The 17654-nt window shown below is 37.5% G+C and overlaps 1 protein-coding gene across 5 annotated transcripts in view; it reads right to left on the reverse strand.

Moving 5' to 3' along the window:
* The window catches only part of CCDC186 (coiled-coil domain containing 186), a 39187-nt gene that overhangs the window by 11524 nt on the left and 10009 nt on the right, over window positions 1–17654 (reverse strand). For all 5 annotated transcript variants that reach the window (XM_037399405.1, XM_037399406.1, XM_037399404.1 and 2 more), the window contains 9 exons: window positions 11322–12015; window positions 8174–8300; window positions 5667–5795; window positions 4568–4780; window positions 3794–3913; window positions 3143–3247; window positions 2702–2800; window positions 1867–1953; window positions 934–1076 (listed from right to left, as the gene is read on the reverse strand). In XM_037399405.1, the coding sequence (XP_037255302.1) occupies window positions 934–1076; window positions 1867–1953; window positions 2702–2800; window positions 3143–3247; window positions 3794–3913; window positions 4568–4780; window positions 5667–5795; window positions 8174–8300; window positions 11322–12001 (1703 nt within the window). In that variant the 5' untranslated portion in view covers window positions 12002–12015. The remainder of the gene's footprint in view (window positions 1–933; window positions 1077–1866; window positions 1954–2701; window positions 2801–3142; window positions 3248–3793; window positions 3914–4567; window positions 4781–5666; window positions 5796–8173; window positions 8301–11321; window positions 12016–17654) is intronic.

Genomic DNA, 17654 nt, shown 5'->3' on the forward strand with positions numbered 1-17654 from the left:
TACTGAGAGGAAAAGATAACTGGAAAAACACATTTGTAGTTTCACACTGCCATCACAGTCATTTTAACTCATTTGGCAAGATCCCAAGTGAAAAATAACTGTTATTGATCAAAGCGTAAGCTTCAGCTGTGTCTAACATATCGCAGTTTCCCTAGAAAGGCTGATGACACGGTGCCAATACAGCTGACCAGCACAGAGCAAATGGAAAATGCTTCATTCTTTAAACCCTGAGGAAGGCATGTAATCACCAAAATATTTTTCAATTTTAAGTAAGAACTGTTTACAAGCACAGAAGGGACATGTGGGTGGTTAATGGATCAGTGAAATGGATAGCATTTGTATATTCTAGTCCATATGCACCATATAGAAACATGACTATGCTCAGACACTTCTGAAGTGCTCACAAACCTAATTTTCTGAGATTATTTCCCTCACATTCTTAAATGAGCAAGCTTTGACACAGCAGAATTAATTCCAGTCCATTAGAAATACAACTGCTCCCTACCATCTGAATACAGCATGTCAGATATGTTGAATCCTTTTTGTTAAATGCTTTAACTCATCCTTCGCAATTTTGAAGCAATCTGTCTTTCCAGTTTAGTTGCTTTTCCCCAATCTTTCAATAAAATAAGCACTGGACAGACACCTAGAAGATGTAATTTCCTATAAAGTATGCCAGAAAGCAAGCACTTCCTATTCTAATAATGAAAGACATTGAATTACATTTATCAGCCTCAATCCCCTTGTTTTATAAGTAGCCACCAAGGTTATCTCCAGTACTAACAATATTGATTTAGATTAGAAACACATTTAAGTTAGGACAGGGTTTCTTCAGATTACAATACATTTTAAAGCATCAATAATTTCAATAAAGAAAAATTTTCCACATGCCAGCTAATCTTTTAAATCATTCCTCAAAGTGCACAGCTGTACCTCTGATGTTGATCCTGCAGACAATCTACAGTTTTGACTCTGTCCAGCAAATTCTGAATTTCAGTTTTCTGTCTATTAATGATTTCTTTATACTTGGATAATTCATCTTCTGTTCTTAAACGCTCATCCTCTAGACACTTCACCTAAATAGAAAAAGAAACGGAAACTATTAATCCTCCGAAACTTCAGAACTAAATTATTCTGATCAAACGTCTGGACCGTTGTACAAAGCTCCTGTGTTATTTTTGGCAGTTCCAAGTAGCTTAGGACAATATCCCAAGTATTTCAGATCAAATACAGTACGAAAAATAAACAGATAAAAAAAAGGAAAAAAATTATCAACCAAGCGTGATTAATATTACTTTTGTCCAAAGACTTAAAAAGTTGCCAGTCTAATGGACCAGGATCCAAAGACATTACCTTTCCCCAGTTACCAGGTCAATCCCTTATTATGTCTTCCTCCCTTTTTCTAAGGTCCTATTGAGTTAAATCCTGCTCTGGATAGAGGGACTGGCATCCTAATCTATTAGACCGTTCAGAAGTTATGGCTAACATATACTCCTTTACCAGAGATCACATGTATGAACCCTACAAAACTAGTTTCACAGGTAGAAAAAGTTTGGAAAATGAAAAATACTTCTAAAATTACTGAATTTACAAGATATTTACTAAAATGTTTCTCAACTTTTCAGTAAAGTGAGGTGCATACCATGAAACAAAACATCATTGTACTATGGATCAACAGAAACTTCCTAAGAAAGGCTACCCAGAGTCAAGTTACTTATCCCTTCTAGTGTCACGCCAGCCAGTCTCTAATCACACTTCGTATCCCGAAAGAAGTAAAAATACAATTAACAGATTGAATACAGTCTTGTTCCAAACCCCAACACCATGCCTTTAGCCTCCACTGCAATCCAACACAGCACACATTACCTTCGTTCTCAGTGTTCGAAGTTCATCCATGCCTTCTTTAAATGTTCTCTTCAAGTCTTCCAGTTCTTTTATTTTCGCATGATGAACCTTTTTAAAGAGTGAGAAGCTTCTTGAGAAATCTAAATGGACAGTGGCATCCCCTGGGATGTCAAAAAACATCTAGGCCAATGCAGGCCACCGCAACAGCTGAGCAGGCTTAAGGCAGGTACCCTAGAGGTTTGTTTCACTTATTCAAAAAGCAAAGCAAAGCCTAAAAGCTTCATTATTCTCAGAAGAACTGAGAACAAAAGTGAGATTATGCACTCTGGTTTTAGGTGTACAAATCTACACTGCAACAGCCCCTGGGGAAAGTTCCAGGCAAACTGACACTTGGTTAACTGAAGATGGCACAGGAGCTGTGAGCAGGTATTAAATCATTAGAGAATTTAGCTTTTGGGCTAGTGAATCCCTACACAGAACAGAGACTGCTCCCTGTCTCTCCTTGCCATGTAGCTTGGCAAAATACTTGTCAGAGAAAGGCCTGCCTATCGTCTGAATTTGTGCTCTAAATTACAGCAACTTCGTGTTTATAAATGAAAGAGCAGTTATTTCACTCTCATCATATCACACTTGTCCCATAACTTCGTTTTTAAAAACTGAATCCAAGGTAATAGCTAAAAACATCCTCCAAAAAGCAGGGCTGGAGGCAAATACCTTGGATGTAGTACTAGGCACAAAGAAAAATGTTTGGCAAAAATTGTAAGCAGCTTAAAGTAAGATTCTCAAAATTGAAAACTCATGGCATTCTTAACTATTAGGTTGCCAACTGTGTTGCCTCCACACACCATGCATTTACCTCTAGGTGATCAGACTTCTCCTGAATTTGTTTCTCTAGTTCTCCTTTAGTTACTCGGAGTTTTGCATCCAATTCATTTGATTTAATTTCTTCTGACTCCTAAAAGGAATTGAAGAAATGTAAACAGAGTTTTAGAGTTTTACACTCTCCTTTCTAGTTTTACGAGCCTGAAGACAGCTTTTCACATAACTGAGTCTTTGCTGTAGGTACATATCTAATAATTCTGAACATGTCAAGAAAGACACACATCCCCCGCATGCTAATAGACACGTTTTCCCTTTTATTTAACAATTTTCCAAATAAATAAATCAGTGACTAGTCATCTCAGTTTTGTAGCTCTCACAGGCTAATTCTTCCTTGCTACAGCTTAAGATAGAAAGGGAGGAAAAAGAAGACTCAGATGCTAAACACTAATTTCACCTCCTAAGAAAATGTGCCTACTTGATAGGTTTTTATCATTTCTTGGCAGTTTTTCCTTATCTGGTCCGCTTCTTCTTTTGCTTCAGTTAATTTTGTCATTGCATCTTTGAGGCGTTCTTTGGTTTCCTACAAAGACAGTAATAAATAATGGGTTAAACCTATTTATCCAACTTAATCTGGGAAAAAAACTTTTATGACTAGGAAAGTTTCCTATTTCAGTCTGGAAAGAATTAATGAAAAAAAGAAATCAGCATTATTTTTCCTCTTGCTTCCATTCAACTGTTTATGCAATTTCGTTTGTACCAACAAGGAAAGCACAACAAAAGGATTTCTTGGTTATGTGCCATGCTCATTTTCAGATGATAGATTTAACTCCATCACATAAAAACTAAAGTCGACAGTTAATTCACACAAAAAACACAAATAAAGTTTCTCACCAGATAAAACAGAATCCCCCCCAGACATCCTCCCCTCACATCCTTTCAACATTTCCATTTCAGTATCAGTATCTTCAGTATCTCTAAGAGCACTATTCTGACTTTTGCTGCAGGTATATTCAAATTAAACAAAGAACACTTCAGAACCAGATTTTAATACTATATATAAATAGTATAGCAACTACATTCCTCTGACTACATTTTGATGTCATGATACCAGTACCACTTCACTAACCTTGTGTGAATCCACTTCTGTTTTCAATTTGTTCTGAGCCCATTTTACTTTAATAACATGAGAGTTGATTTCTTCTTTCAATTTTTCTATTTCTCTGTTGAGTCGAGTGGCTTCACCGTCCTAAGAAGATTTCGTAACTTTTATTTTATGAATTTAGATCATCCAGTGCTTCTGCAACAAGACTGCTGTTCAAGTGTCAAATGCAGAAGGTTTATTCCTTAATGTCTGGATTTTGCAAAAGCTGAAACACCTGGATAATTTAAGAGTTTGGTGGAAATCTCTTACTGGCTTCTAAAAAAAGAATGACATTTTTTTTAATTGGATCTGAAAAATTCTGTTGCTTTATTACCAATTTTCAGCAGTACAAAAGAGAAAATACAGAGTGAAAACACAGAAAAACAACAAAAAAAGACTGCAATAATTTAATGCCATTACAGCCTTTAACAAAATAAAAATACCAAACAAGCTAGAAATTCCCTTAAAATCTAGGCATCTGCAATTTAGTAAAAAAAAAAAAAAAAAAAAAAAAAAAAGGCACCTAATGTTTCACAAACTAGTATTCAAGGAACTATTAAAAGGAACTTCAAAAAGAGGACAATGAGAACTCAGTAACTTCTTCCCCTTCCCTTGGTGGAAAGAGATTTTCATAGCTACACAGCAAAACCAAACGAAAACGGGTTTCTTTCACCAAGTGCAAAACCAAACAAGGGATAAGGTTGTTCTGATAGTGCTTTTAATCATTCACTCAAGACATACAGCAATACTTAAGAGTACCTTAGTTTCAAAGAGCTGGTGCAATCTTCCTTTTTCCTGAGAAAGTTGTTTGATTTTATTAGTATGCTTTTCTATTTCTTTGTTTGCATCTCTCACTCTTCTCTCAAGTATCTCCTTTTCCTTTCGGAGGTCAAGTGCCTCCTTCTCCCCTCGGACGTATTTCATCACCATTGTTTCCTTTTCATGGCGTGCTTCTTCACATTTCTTGTTTGCCTTGAAAAATAATAAAATAGAATAAATCAATCTTGCATTTCATAATTAGATTTTATAAAACATTACTGGCTATTTTCAATAGTGTAGTACAGTAGCATAACAAAGTAGGACTCAAAAAAGACTAACATTAGATCCCACTTAAGTAGTGGAATTAATCATACTTTAACAGTAAATACATAGCTTTGCAGCTGAACATCTCAAATGAGGTATCAATACGTTAGTAATCTGGAATATAATTTGTTGTTTCAGAAGGAAAGAAGTGTATTTGCCAAGTTTTAGTAACAAAATCATTTCACAAATAAGCAGCACCAGTCATCTGTCTTCCCTCATCCACATGTCAACTGCACAATCATTATCCCGTGACTTATTTTTACAGATCACCCTCATCCAGTGCCTACAAAGTCTGCTTAAAAAGATAAAAAAATAAAAATCATACACTGGGCTTTAGAATTCATACAACAGAGAAAATACTTGGCATTATATGACATGAAGAAGAAAAAAAAAATCATCTCAGTTCTCAGTTATACACAAGACAAAATAAGAGCTCTGTGCTGGAGTTGAGAAAAATATTAGGATTTGTAATAGCCTGTCTGAAAAAACCTGCTGCCAGCTTTTATCTCCTTTTGAATCAATATCAGCTTACAGGCAAGGAAAATGAGATTTCCTTGAGGGCTGAATTCCACACATACAAACATTATCAGTGTTAACAGCTATTTAGCAATCAACTGATGCCAGCTACAAAAATACATAGATAAATGCATGATAGTAGTTCCAGTTTTGGAAAATTTTGCCTTACCTAGTGATCTAACAACTGAGGCTTCATGCTTCCTACAAGAACTAAGTTTGTTCATAAGATATTCAGTAAACAACAGTATTTCCATAATACCTGTTCCATTCGGAAAGCCATCTCTTTATGCAACTGCTGAATAGCATTTTTGGCTGCTGCATCTTGAGTTAAAAGTTTGTCTTTACTAGCTTTCACTTCTTTATTAAGCTCTTCCATTCTTGCTTCCAACTAAAAGACAACATACGATATAATTATAGGAAAAATAAGACTTTGGTCATATTTTGTACAGGCAGGAACATTTCACACAAAATTAGATACTTCAACAGATTTTAACCTGTATTTTACACTTGTCAAGCTGCAACTATCCATATCAGCATCTAGATTTGCATTACAGTACAAGCACGAAAGATGTCAATTCTTATCATCAATGAGACTGAAGATGCATCAAATCAAGTATAACATGAGGCACAGGAACTTAGCACACAAAAACTTAGACTAACAGCAAATGCTGAGGCGCCAGAGCAGTGCTGGCTATCCAGAGCTGCTTCACCTGCCACCCTTCTGTTGCTATCCCTGTGCCATATCCTCCACCATACCAACAAAGCAGCCGTGTAGCAATACTGAAATGGACTAGAAATTAATTCACTGGAAAAATAACTCCAGAAATAAGAGGTGCTTAGTCATTGTGCTGGCACTTTTTTTAGCAGCCTAGTGAACCAAGTCAGAGACCTGATCCAGCTGAAGAATGACTACCAGTGTTCAACTGGAGCACTTCCCAGAGCGTGTTCACTGCACAGCCATGCAAGTCCAGGACAAGGAACAGCAACACTAGTACGAGAGCAAGTGATGGCTACATAAGCTGTCACACTACCCAAAGGTTGTTCAAATTCTATCGTAACGACTATCCCTTTGTTCCATGGGAAAGCCAGTCACCAAGGTTATTTTGGTTGGGTTTTGTTTGGTTTGGGGTGTATGTGTAAAAAAGTACAAGATCTCAGAGTCAGTTTTTTTGTGCCATTCCAAACCGCTACATAAAAGGCAAGAACAACCTAAAATACTTCTGCTACCACACAATGAATTGATCGCAAACACACCCTGTTCAACTTGGCAAATGAATCATTTCCCATAAAAAACCCCCAGGTTTTACACATACAAGCATGCATGCATACAGTTATGGGCACAGCTAAGCTTTCCTTTACTTGAAAGCTACCAGAAAACACTAAATCAGAAACTGTAACAATAAAACACTTGCATCGCAAATGGAAAAACTCAAGTGTTTCACTGCAATGTATCTTGCCACTCAAGGTGCTATCCAACTACAATATAGAAGTATTACACTCCAAACCAGTGTTTTCTGAAATCATTTGCAAGCATGTAATACCACAGAACCTACTTATCTGACCAGAAAGCAAAACAAATTCCCTCACAATTTTTCCCCCACCCCCCCAGGATGGGATAAAGCAATTGCTGTGTGATACAGCACTGTATGAGTTCATGAAGCTATCACAGAAATGCACACAAGACAAAACAAGTAAGCTGCTCATTCTGACTTATTCAGGCATATGCAATTTTAATTTGTAACTTAAAAATAAGACTTTTCCATTCCATTTTCAATCACATCATGGATTTTCAAAGATTCTTTGATAATCAACCAAACAAACTTCTACATACGTGAATACATTTCTCTGGAACACTACAAGCCTGCCACACTGCAGAATAGATTTCTGTGCGATTGCAGAAACTGAGAGACCTGAGAACTAGGGCAGTATCACCAGTAGTCTGACAAACAGAAATTAGTATTTTAAATGCTATCTCTTGACAGATTTCTAAGCTGTAATCTATCATCAGTTTATAAAGCTGGCCAAGCAACTGTAGGAACATTAGTAGATAACTCTGTGTACAGGCAAGCAGCCATACGTGATGTGAACCTTTTCTTCCCACACTACCAATTCACACTCTATGTTCCTCTTTGGCCTGTCATGGTTTTAACAATTCACTGGGGAAATGCCTGTATATAGTAATGGACAATATCAAAATAATGTGCACGATGACAGTTAATATGCTCTACCCTTTACAGTTATTTCACATATTGTTAACATTTAACAACTGTAACTACACTCCCATCCACTTCTATTAGCAGATGAAACAGTTAACAGAAGATAAAGATTACAAATTAAGATCTTGATGTCTACACACAAGAAATAAATCATCCTATTAGGATAAAAGACTGAATGTGTCATTTCTTCATAAAATGGTCTAACAGGCCTTCCAACATACACTGTGTCCAGCAGGAAGCCAAGGTACACAAAACCCACTTACCAGGACAACCCATGAAATGGTAACTCTCTTCACTTGAAGAGAGACTTCCAGATACAAAACCCTCAAGTGATGTGAATCTAGAAAGTCAGTTTATCTAAAGACACTAAATGTTTTTAGCCAATGAGTATTTCTTGGAAAAGCAGATTTAGCCTCTTAAAAAGCTTAGGATATTAAGAACAGTCATTCCTTCCTTCTCCTCTACACTACCAAGGATGTCTTTATCAGTGGCAACAGTGACAACGCATACAGGTGACATACTAACCAGCACTTCTTTTTGTTATCTGTACCTGTTTAATAATGCTGAGGTGCTGCTTTTCTGTTTCTGTTCGTTTTTTCAACTCATCTTTTAAGTTGTCCTTCTCTGAGCAAATTTCCAAAATCAGTTCCTGATGTTTTTTATTTTCTTTAATCAATCTGTAAAAAAAAAAAAAAAAAAAAAAAAAAGCAAAGTACATCAGTACGGGGGTTGGGGGGTTGGTTGGTTGGCTGCTTTTAATTTTGAGATATATGGGGTTTGCTCTTTGATCTGATAATATTATAGGGAGTTACAGCCAAAAACACTAATGAAATCTACAAAAGCCTTACAAAAGAATTCTCTTGTACATGTGAAACTTAATGCCTGACCAGTAAGCAGCATATTCCTTGTGAGAAAATTGTGAGAAAGTGTTTTGGGGTTGTTACGGTCCATGATGACATGAGTCATTTGGTACCTCTATGCAACTACAGAACTGTAAACGTTAATAATTTTAAAGAATTTGTAAGACAGTAACTTCAAGTCAAGATAGTTCCACCAGTCAAATATCTGAACACACACAGATGTTGTATTCATTTCATGGATTGCTCAGTGTAGCCCTTGAAGTTCACAACCTGGTAAGAAATGGAACCCTGATTTAAGTCCTGAGTGGGTACATAACTACAACAATGTCCATGCTCACAATCCTTAGGAAGTTAAATTTTTTAGCAATAGTTTGTTCTTTCACAGCTCATCTGTTTGAAGCCTGAGTTGAAGCTGACATGTATTTAGTTCGACCTTCCAACACTGCAATAGAAGATAGTTATACATAAAACTCAGAAGTTACATTGTCGGTATTGCTGTATAAACAAGAGTCTCAAATGTATTTAGATGTTTGAAGATACAGTTAGATGGTGGATATTCTAGACCACTATTTGCATGAATTTGTGGGAGGCTTGCAATTACCTGAACAAGATATTTAAATATCCCTTTACACATACACTATCATTTTTAGTTCCCCTTCTTTGAAAAAAAAAAAATACTCTAAAAAAAACTAGTTTCCTAAATTACGATGAATTAAAAAACATCAGTGAAAGAGTGCTTAGCACTTCTGATATGTTTTCTAATCTATTGAAGAATATTCTGGGATTACAAATGAAATTCCTAATTCACACAGTTGCTGCTCACCTAGATTAGATCTGATCACAGGAGATAACTGCGCTATTTTCAGAGCAATGTTACAAGAAATTCTGCTGATTATAAACTAAGGGACAAAAATCAACCCAACTCAGAATGCCCTTTGGACTAAACATAAAATGTTCCACAGCAGTTTTACACTCTTGAGGTGAGTCTCCAAGAGTCAAAGGGGTGCAGCTGGGATAAAGAAAAGAAAAAGAAAGAAAAGAAAAAGAGACACACAAAAGACATGTTGTATATGGTCTGGCTGAGCCCTGTAGCAGCCCTCAGAGTGCTATGTTTGTATTCGTAGCTAGAAAGGGGGTGATAACACACCAGTGATGCTCATACAGCATCAAGGCTGTGTCTCCACCCCCACACCTTCACCCTAGTAAGCTGGGGGTGGGAAAGATCTTGGCAGGGGATATAGCCAGGACAGCTGACCCAAAGATACCAATGGGATATTCCATACCATATGATGTCTACTCAGATATAAAAGCTAAGAGAAAGTAGGAGGAAGGAGGGGCATTTGTTATTTACAATATTTGTCTTTCAGAGCAACTGCTACACATACTGAAGCCCTGCTTCCAGCAAAGTGGCTGAGTATCACCTGCTGATGGGAAGTAGAGAATACATCTGTAGTTTTCCTTCACTTCCATGCATATGACTTTTACTATTGCTTTATTAAACTGCCTTTATCTTGACCCACAAGTTAGGGTTTTTTCCATCTTATTTTCTCCGCCCCCCCCCCCCCCCATTCTCCTGAGGAGGGGAGTGACAGAACGACTTGGTGGGCACCTGGCATCCAGCCGAGGCCAAACCACTGCAGGTTTATATAAAAAACTTTCTGTACATATACATAATACAGACATGTATCTATATAAACATTTGTCTCTAAGAAAGTAATTGATCCATAGCCAAAAACACTCACCTGCCTTTGGGTTTACTGTAAGTAAAACCCAAATAACTCATGAACTTAGCATCTCTTGGAATTACAACCATCTACACACCCACCACTGCAGATTCCCACTCCTCCTCCTCCTCCTCCATAATTACTGAATGTCTAACTATGCATTCTCAAGCTTTCCTGCCATCAACTGGCTTTCCTCACATTTATCATTTCTGTCAGAGGTCAACTGGTGAGGTGCAAGAGAACACTTTATCTATTGGGCATCTCTCCCTTTGCCTGTTTTCATTCCCTTTGATGTCCTCCCATACCATGGTATCAGAGTGCCTTATATGAAGAGTAGGACACTAATTTCTACTCTGCGAGCAGGAATAAATTTGAATTTAGAGGCTATATTTTGTTAGCAAAAAACATTCCTAAAGGAGTAACAGAATACAAAATGCCAAGAGGTGAATCAAGAAATCAAGCAATGAACTGGCTTTTGATGAATATAAATATTCTTCATGTAGTAAACTGGCTGGTGGAACTATTAAGCCCAGTTTATTACAGCAAAGTCTATAAGCGACGCATTTCAAAAGCCCTCCTATAAAATGTGGTAAGACAGTAGTTTATATATGATATTTCCAGCTCGAAGAATAGCTCTCAACTAATTAGAAGCTTTACTGGATTATTACTGGAGACAATACTACTCAAAAAAGAAACAATTTCAAACTCATAAATGAAACACACACTGCAGGAGTTAGTATAATGACAAAGATTCATTTCTGCAATGACATATATGGACTGAATGAACCTTGGACTATTTTTACATCACCGTTACTTTTACAGTATTTAAGTAATTCTAGACACTGGCAGGCTACTCAACTGAACAGTTGGCTATTCAGTTCCTGCTCAGTTCCACAAGAATTCAGAGACCTAAGCACACATTTTTATTTACAAGTACACACAACTAAAAAAAAATCCTCACTTAAGACAGCATAACTAAAAAAGCTTATTAACTGTCCTTATAACTCACAAGAGATTTTTTCCTACCAAAATGTTGTATGCAGTTGTACACAACATCCACCCAAATTTGTTCAGTACACACCTCCAATCGTGATGAGCAAACTCAAATACTCACTTTTTTATAGTTTGTTCTTGCTCCACGTACTTATCTTGCACACATTTTTCAAACACAGCCAAGGCATGTTCACCCTTTTGCACACCATTTGGGAACTTTCGTTCCTTTGAAAAATCTGTAGATAAGAGTTCTGACTCTATTTCCTTTAGCAAATCCTCCTGTGAGGAATTCTGATGTATTGTGGAAATAAGCTTCTTTGTGCAGTCTGTGTCATAAGGGCTTTCTGAATAGATTTTATCACTTGGCTTTTTCACAAAGTCAGACTCCTCCCTTAGCTCTTGTAGTATTTCCATTAATGATTGTTCTGTCTGATTAGGTTTTGGATCTTTTCGTTCCAATTCTTCACTAGATAAATGTTCTGGTTTTGTGCAGCCTTCTATCTTTCTTTCAGAGCAGGTATTGGCACCGCAGTCTGCCCCTCCACACTGCTGCTCCTCTCTTTCTGACAGGGTCCCATTGCTGCTTATGCCAAAAGCTGTTAAATCCTGGTCCAAGGGCAACAACCTCGATTCCCCTTCCAAGACATCAGCACCATCTCCAGTATAACTGATGCTTGAGCAGTCCTTCACTCCAGAAGCGTTATCAGACTTCTCATTATCTGGGGACCTGGAAGAGGCATTGTCCAACCGATTGACGGGCTCCAGCGTGCTTTGCATTTCTGGTAAATATCCCTCCATCATTTTCCTTTGGAAATCTAGAAGTAAAATCCACGTTACACAACATATTATACACAAAATCAAAATGAAAACAGATTAAGATAAGGGAAGAAAGGCTACTGGAAAGTAAAATTCATAGGGGAAAAATATTTAGATACGTAAGTGCTATGCAGAGTTTGTTGACCTTCCAGCCTGACTTCTAACTGAATGCTCCAACACAAGTTTTTCTGAAGAAGGTGAGAGATCAAGGATAGCAAACAGGAAGTAGTGGGACAATAAATGCCAAGACAGTAAAAAAGCAGAGCTTTTTAGAATTAATAATTCTATCACTTAAATGCACAAAAATTCCAAGTAATCAACTCTGAAATTCAGACTTAAAACAACAAAACCTAGAGCCTTACAGCTTTCGTTTTCCTATATGTGGTTTAAAAGCAACAATATGACCATTCTGTAACAGGTCTTGACTTACTCCTTTTTACAACATAGGACAACTCCTTCATCCAACCAAAATATTCAACAACTTCACTGTCACATCCTCACTCACCACCCACACAGCAAAATGTATCTGTACCCAGTAACCTAAAGGAAGGGGCTGGGGGAGGATGGGGGTGAGATTCTCTTTTCCCATCTGCTTTCAAGCAGCCAAAATCCCCTGTTGGAAGAGCACAGATGGTCTGTGGCAGATCTGCTCTCTCAAAAAATACCTTGCAGAGCAAACATTTGAGGAGTTGAAAAGCTACCTAGAAAGTATTCTAGTAGAAGGACACCATCTTGAGATCCAAATAGCCAGAACACTTATGGAAGAGCCTGGGTATAATGCTGTATCTTCTTTTTCAGTAATCCCAGATGGTCAGATGTCTGGAAAGACTGCTGGCATTTTTAGCAGGCACAAGAAGCTCTTACACCATTTCCGTTAGGAGAAATTCATTACAGCAGTCATAACTTTTAGATGCAACCCTACCCTCCAATACAGGATAAATTAGACTATTTAAAAACAAGGCAAACTTTTCATTTATAAATTCCAACTCTGCTATTCCACCAATTATCTCAAGGGAAGCAGTAACCTTACCATCTTGCAACATCAAGCTTGTTTTCATACTTGCTTTCTCATTTGTTTAGCTTTCTCTTTACACAGTCACACAAAGTCATTCAACTACATGGTCCAAGCTCTGCGCACTGACTCAGTCTGAAAGCAAACCCTTTGCGCCACTTGGCTACACTCCTCCAGAGTCCTGCCTTACTAACCAACAGTTAGTACTGAGGCTCACATTGCTAAAACAGAGGAATACATGAATCCCATTAGGCCTGTGACTAATTGCTACCACTATCACCTTTCACCGTTAAGTATAAAAATATGATTAGAAGAAAGAGCCGCAGCCTCATCCCAGCTGTTTCTACCAGAAATTACCATCAAAGAAAAACCTGCTGCTAGTACCTGAAACCAACAGTTGGGCTACAATTGCCAGTTAATCAAAAGAGTAAAGCATAAAGAAAACTGCATAAGGCTGAAAGTATGAAAGGGAACATGCCATGACTGGGTAACAGTCACAAATCATCAAATGACAATTACACATTTTTAAGTTACAAGCAAACCGCTTTTCCTTTTTAGTTCTGAAGCAAAAATCTCAGTGCTGCAGCCCCTAAATGAGTTCAAATCAATAGGAACCAGAAAGCACATGGTAAGGAAAGCTACAAATGAGAACATAGATGGTGAATGTAAGAATTTATAAGAGACTCACCATTTTACAAACAGTTCTTCTCTGATATTAATAGAAACTCTGATTCCCCTTTGCTTCAAAGGATTTATGCTTAGGTTAACAGTGGAGCCAACAAATCTGCACTTGGTTTGTGCAGCCAAAACAATTGCTCGTTTGGTTCCTATCTACTTTTTGAGAACTTATGCTACTATGAGAGTTCAAAATGTACTATTGCTATTCTAAAATAAAGCAAACAAAAGAAATAACCCCCACTGACTATCTCAAGCTGTAAGCAAAGAGAATGAACATAACAAGAAAAAGCATTCAGTTTGATAGCAGAACACCACACTAGTTCCTACTTAATCAAAAAGCTTTTAAAAACACGGTTATTTTGAGGATGGTGCGTTTAATACAGTCAACAGCCATAAGATAATTTGCAAATGATGCAGCTAAGAGGAAAGAAGAAATGCACCTTCTACTGTCTGTTCCCTCTTGTCATAGGTAGCTTAAAATCCACACACTAAGCTGTAGAAAGAGGCTGTATTAGTACAAAGCTGAGGTACATTTTTTTCTTCTCTACCAAGTGCTTGCTGACACTTTCTTTGGGATGATCAGAGCAGGGGTTTGGCTCATTTTAAACCTTTTCTGAAGTACCTCCTAAAGTGTTCCAAAACCCCCAAAATGTGCAGGTTTTTTATGTATTACTGCCTCAAAGCTGCTCATCATCGCCCAGCTGCTGTAGTTCACCACTCCCACAAGAAAAGAAGTAGTAAGGCCAGATACGTGAACTTCCATGTTGGTTACTATACCCAAAATCTCCAGTCCAGTCAGCAAACTGGATAGAACTTCTCTTCATATGAAAGCAACAGGTGAAAAAATACAGCTCTGTTAAGACAGTACCTTGGGAAGGATACTAAGTTTTCATCTTATTGTGTTACTTCCTTTTGTAAATAGTACTGTGAAATAGTATTAGAGAGAAAAATTAATCTACGTGGAAGCAGAACTACAATTATTTGCATAATTCAATTAGTAGCAGAGCAATAAAATGCCACCAACTCCATATCCAGAATATCTTACACTTAATCATTAATAAAGTGTAGGTTTTGTATCAAATGCATAGGGAATTTGCATAGTGACTATACAAATCAATTAAAGCATGAACAGTAAATTATGATGATTCAGTGTTCCCTACAGACCTACCCTAATTTTCTATGGTACTCAGAATATAACTTACCACATTAAGTACCTATTCTTTCCAACTCCAATACACTGGATTTTAGATCCATCTGCCCAATCTATCTGAATCTGTTCATGACCTATGCAGATATTTTATTTCCCCTATTGCCATTGGATAGTACTAGTTTTCATGTTCTAATTACCTTTAAACACAGATAAAACTTTACAATTCATCATAGGATCACAATTTATTTTCACACCAGAAATATCCAAAGAAATCACATGGAGCGATCGTCAATGCAAGTTCACCTTGACATTCAAATGTCTCCTGAACGACCAAAGTTTGTTGTGCCTACCTCAGGCAACTGAATATAGCAGATACCTCCTTTGTAGGGCCAGAGACAAAACCCAGTAGTAATGACACTGAAGAAAAGGCTCCTGCTTTGTAAGCAAATGTTTTGTGTGAAAGCAGCTTAAAACAAACAACATTGTCAGCCGAGTAGTAGCCAGCTGAAATGAAACATGCTACTACTTGTTTCACATCAAAAACAAATACAGCAGCCCCAAATAATATTTGGACACCAGATACATAGTTGATAGCAGCTCCATCTCTTTCCAGGTTTACTACCCATCTTCTATTATCCTACCCATCCTTACAAGTGACTCTTCCAAAAATCAGGGAAGTACTAAGGTTATGGTGTCACACTGTCACTGCATTAAGAAAACAAAATAGTGTCTTTTATGATATCTTCAGCAGGTGTCAAAAACAATCAAAAAAGGCAAATCCTGACTCAAGCAGATGAATCAGGTTTTATGTAATGACAGGTTGCTTATGCATCAGAAAACATACAGTATGTTGAGAGACAGCAGAGTGCCAGGTGAGCACTTCTTGTACTGTTTTGCTAAGCTTCTACCTTCAACCATTTGCTCTGCTCCTTCCTCAGGGTTATTCATCATCTAAACTGGATGGCCAGTATCTTCCTCAGTCATGCTTGTCTTGTCTCCTCTGCTGCCTACGCCACAGGAGAATGTAAGCACTACTAAGTCAATTTAAAAGGCCCAGAGTAGGAACTTCTCAAATTAGCATTTTGAGATTAGCCCAGCCCAAGCTTGCCTGCCCACATACCATGAATAACCATCCATCCTGTGAAACTGCCAAACATCTAGTGTAGCACATGAAAGCTTTCTGTCACTGGCTTACAACATTTTCTGCTGCTGTGACAGGACCCTTAGCACTCACACAACTAGTTTGACAAATCCTCCTCCTCTCGTTTTACAGCTCACAATTAGTTTGACTCTCTTAACACACCTTCCCTGTGTTCCTGCCCCTATTCTAAAGCTAAGGAGACAGCTGCCTGCATTTCCCCACAATGCAGTAATACACAGCAAAGCAAGTGGAAACCCATCAATTCAAAACCTGGTGATGTGAGTGGCAGAGAATGAGGAACATGAACAGAGCTCAGTCCAGCTTCCTTGACAGCAACAATGGGCCCATGGGCCCCACTTGCACAAGCAAACAAAACGCCTCTCTGCATTATATACATGAGAACATAGGCAAGTTGTACCCTTCAAAACCAAAACTTTGCCTTCCTTTCGTTTTTTTCTTGTTATCAGACACATTTTTTCCTCATCATAGACGTGTTCTTTGAAGAAACAAAGAACATACATACTTTCCCTCATTACCTTGTGGTATTCACAAAAATTAGGTTTAAATCCGCATCAGTGCATATGATGTTCATTTTAAGTATTACATTAGTACTTGGAGAAGTAGCTAAGCTGCAGCCACAGGACACACAACATTAAAGGCTAGTACTGGCAAGGGTTGCAACCATTTCTCATACTACTGTAACTGAGATGTGCTCATTGCTAAATTGCTGATAGCACAACTGACTGAAATCAAAAGCTGGGCGCAGAGAGCCTGCCAATACAACGAGCAGACAGCACACCAACTTTACAGGGCACAAACGACTCCCAGGTATGTAAGGGAAAGCAAGGACCCAGGAAACAGTATTTTATTTTTAATTCACTTTGTTACACAATAGAAACATCCCCTATTAACTGTTAATCAAATGATAAAAGAAAGAACCAACGTGACAATCACTCATTTAAGCTCTTCAGTGAAGTATATTCAACGTAAGTATTGATTATCTAGGGGGAATATCAAAAACCTTGATATATGGTCCTGTAACATGCCAAAAAGACAAAAAACTTATTTCTTCTAGCTACCTTCAGGAGCAGTCATCCTGTTTGTTCAGCCCTGACCTCAGGAGCTATTCATAGATACGAAGTTACAAACATATAGAAAACCTTCCAGAATCACAGCACACAAAGGTAAAATTTGTAGATGAATAAAATTTACATGCTACTGGAATTTATTTGGGCATTTCCATCTACATTCTATTGTCCACAAATAATCTATCTCAAAGCCTAACATTACTTTTAAATTAAGTCAAATAATGTTTACTACTTAGCTATTTTAACAGTATAGACCTGCTCTGCAAACTACCAGTATGTAAGACAAAGGTCTTAACTTGTTCTACCAAACCAATCTGCTAAGTGGACAAGTCAAGGAACTTTTTGTATGCAAGATTTGATCTCAGTCTTGTAAGCTGAGCATGTACTATGCCACATCATGTTAGCTGGATTTCTGGAATAAAAAGCTCTAATAATGGTACTTTGTCATTGCTATGAAAATTGTCGTGACTATGTACTTGTTTATAGTTTCATTTTTACAGTGAAGTGAAAACAGAATTTCCAAAAGTGCCATTGATGGCATGTCTGATCACTAATTTGACTGTTTATTA

The sequence above is a fragment of the Falco rusticolus genome, chromosome 9, assembly GCF_015220075.1.
Source record: "Falco rusticolus isolate bFalRus1 chromosome 9, bFalRus1.pri, whole genome shotgun sequence".
NCBI classification, from domain to species: Eukaryota; Metazoa; Chordata; class Aves; order Falconiformes; family Falconidae; genus Falco; species Falco rusticolus.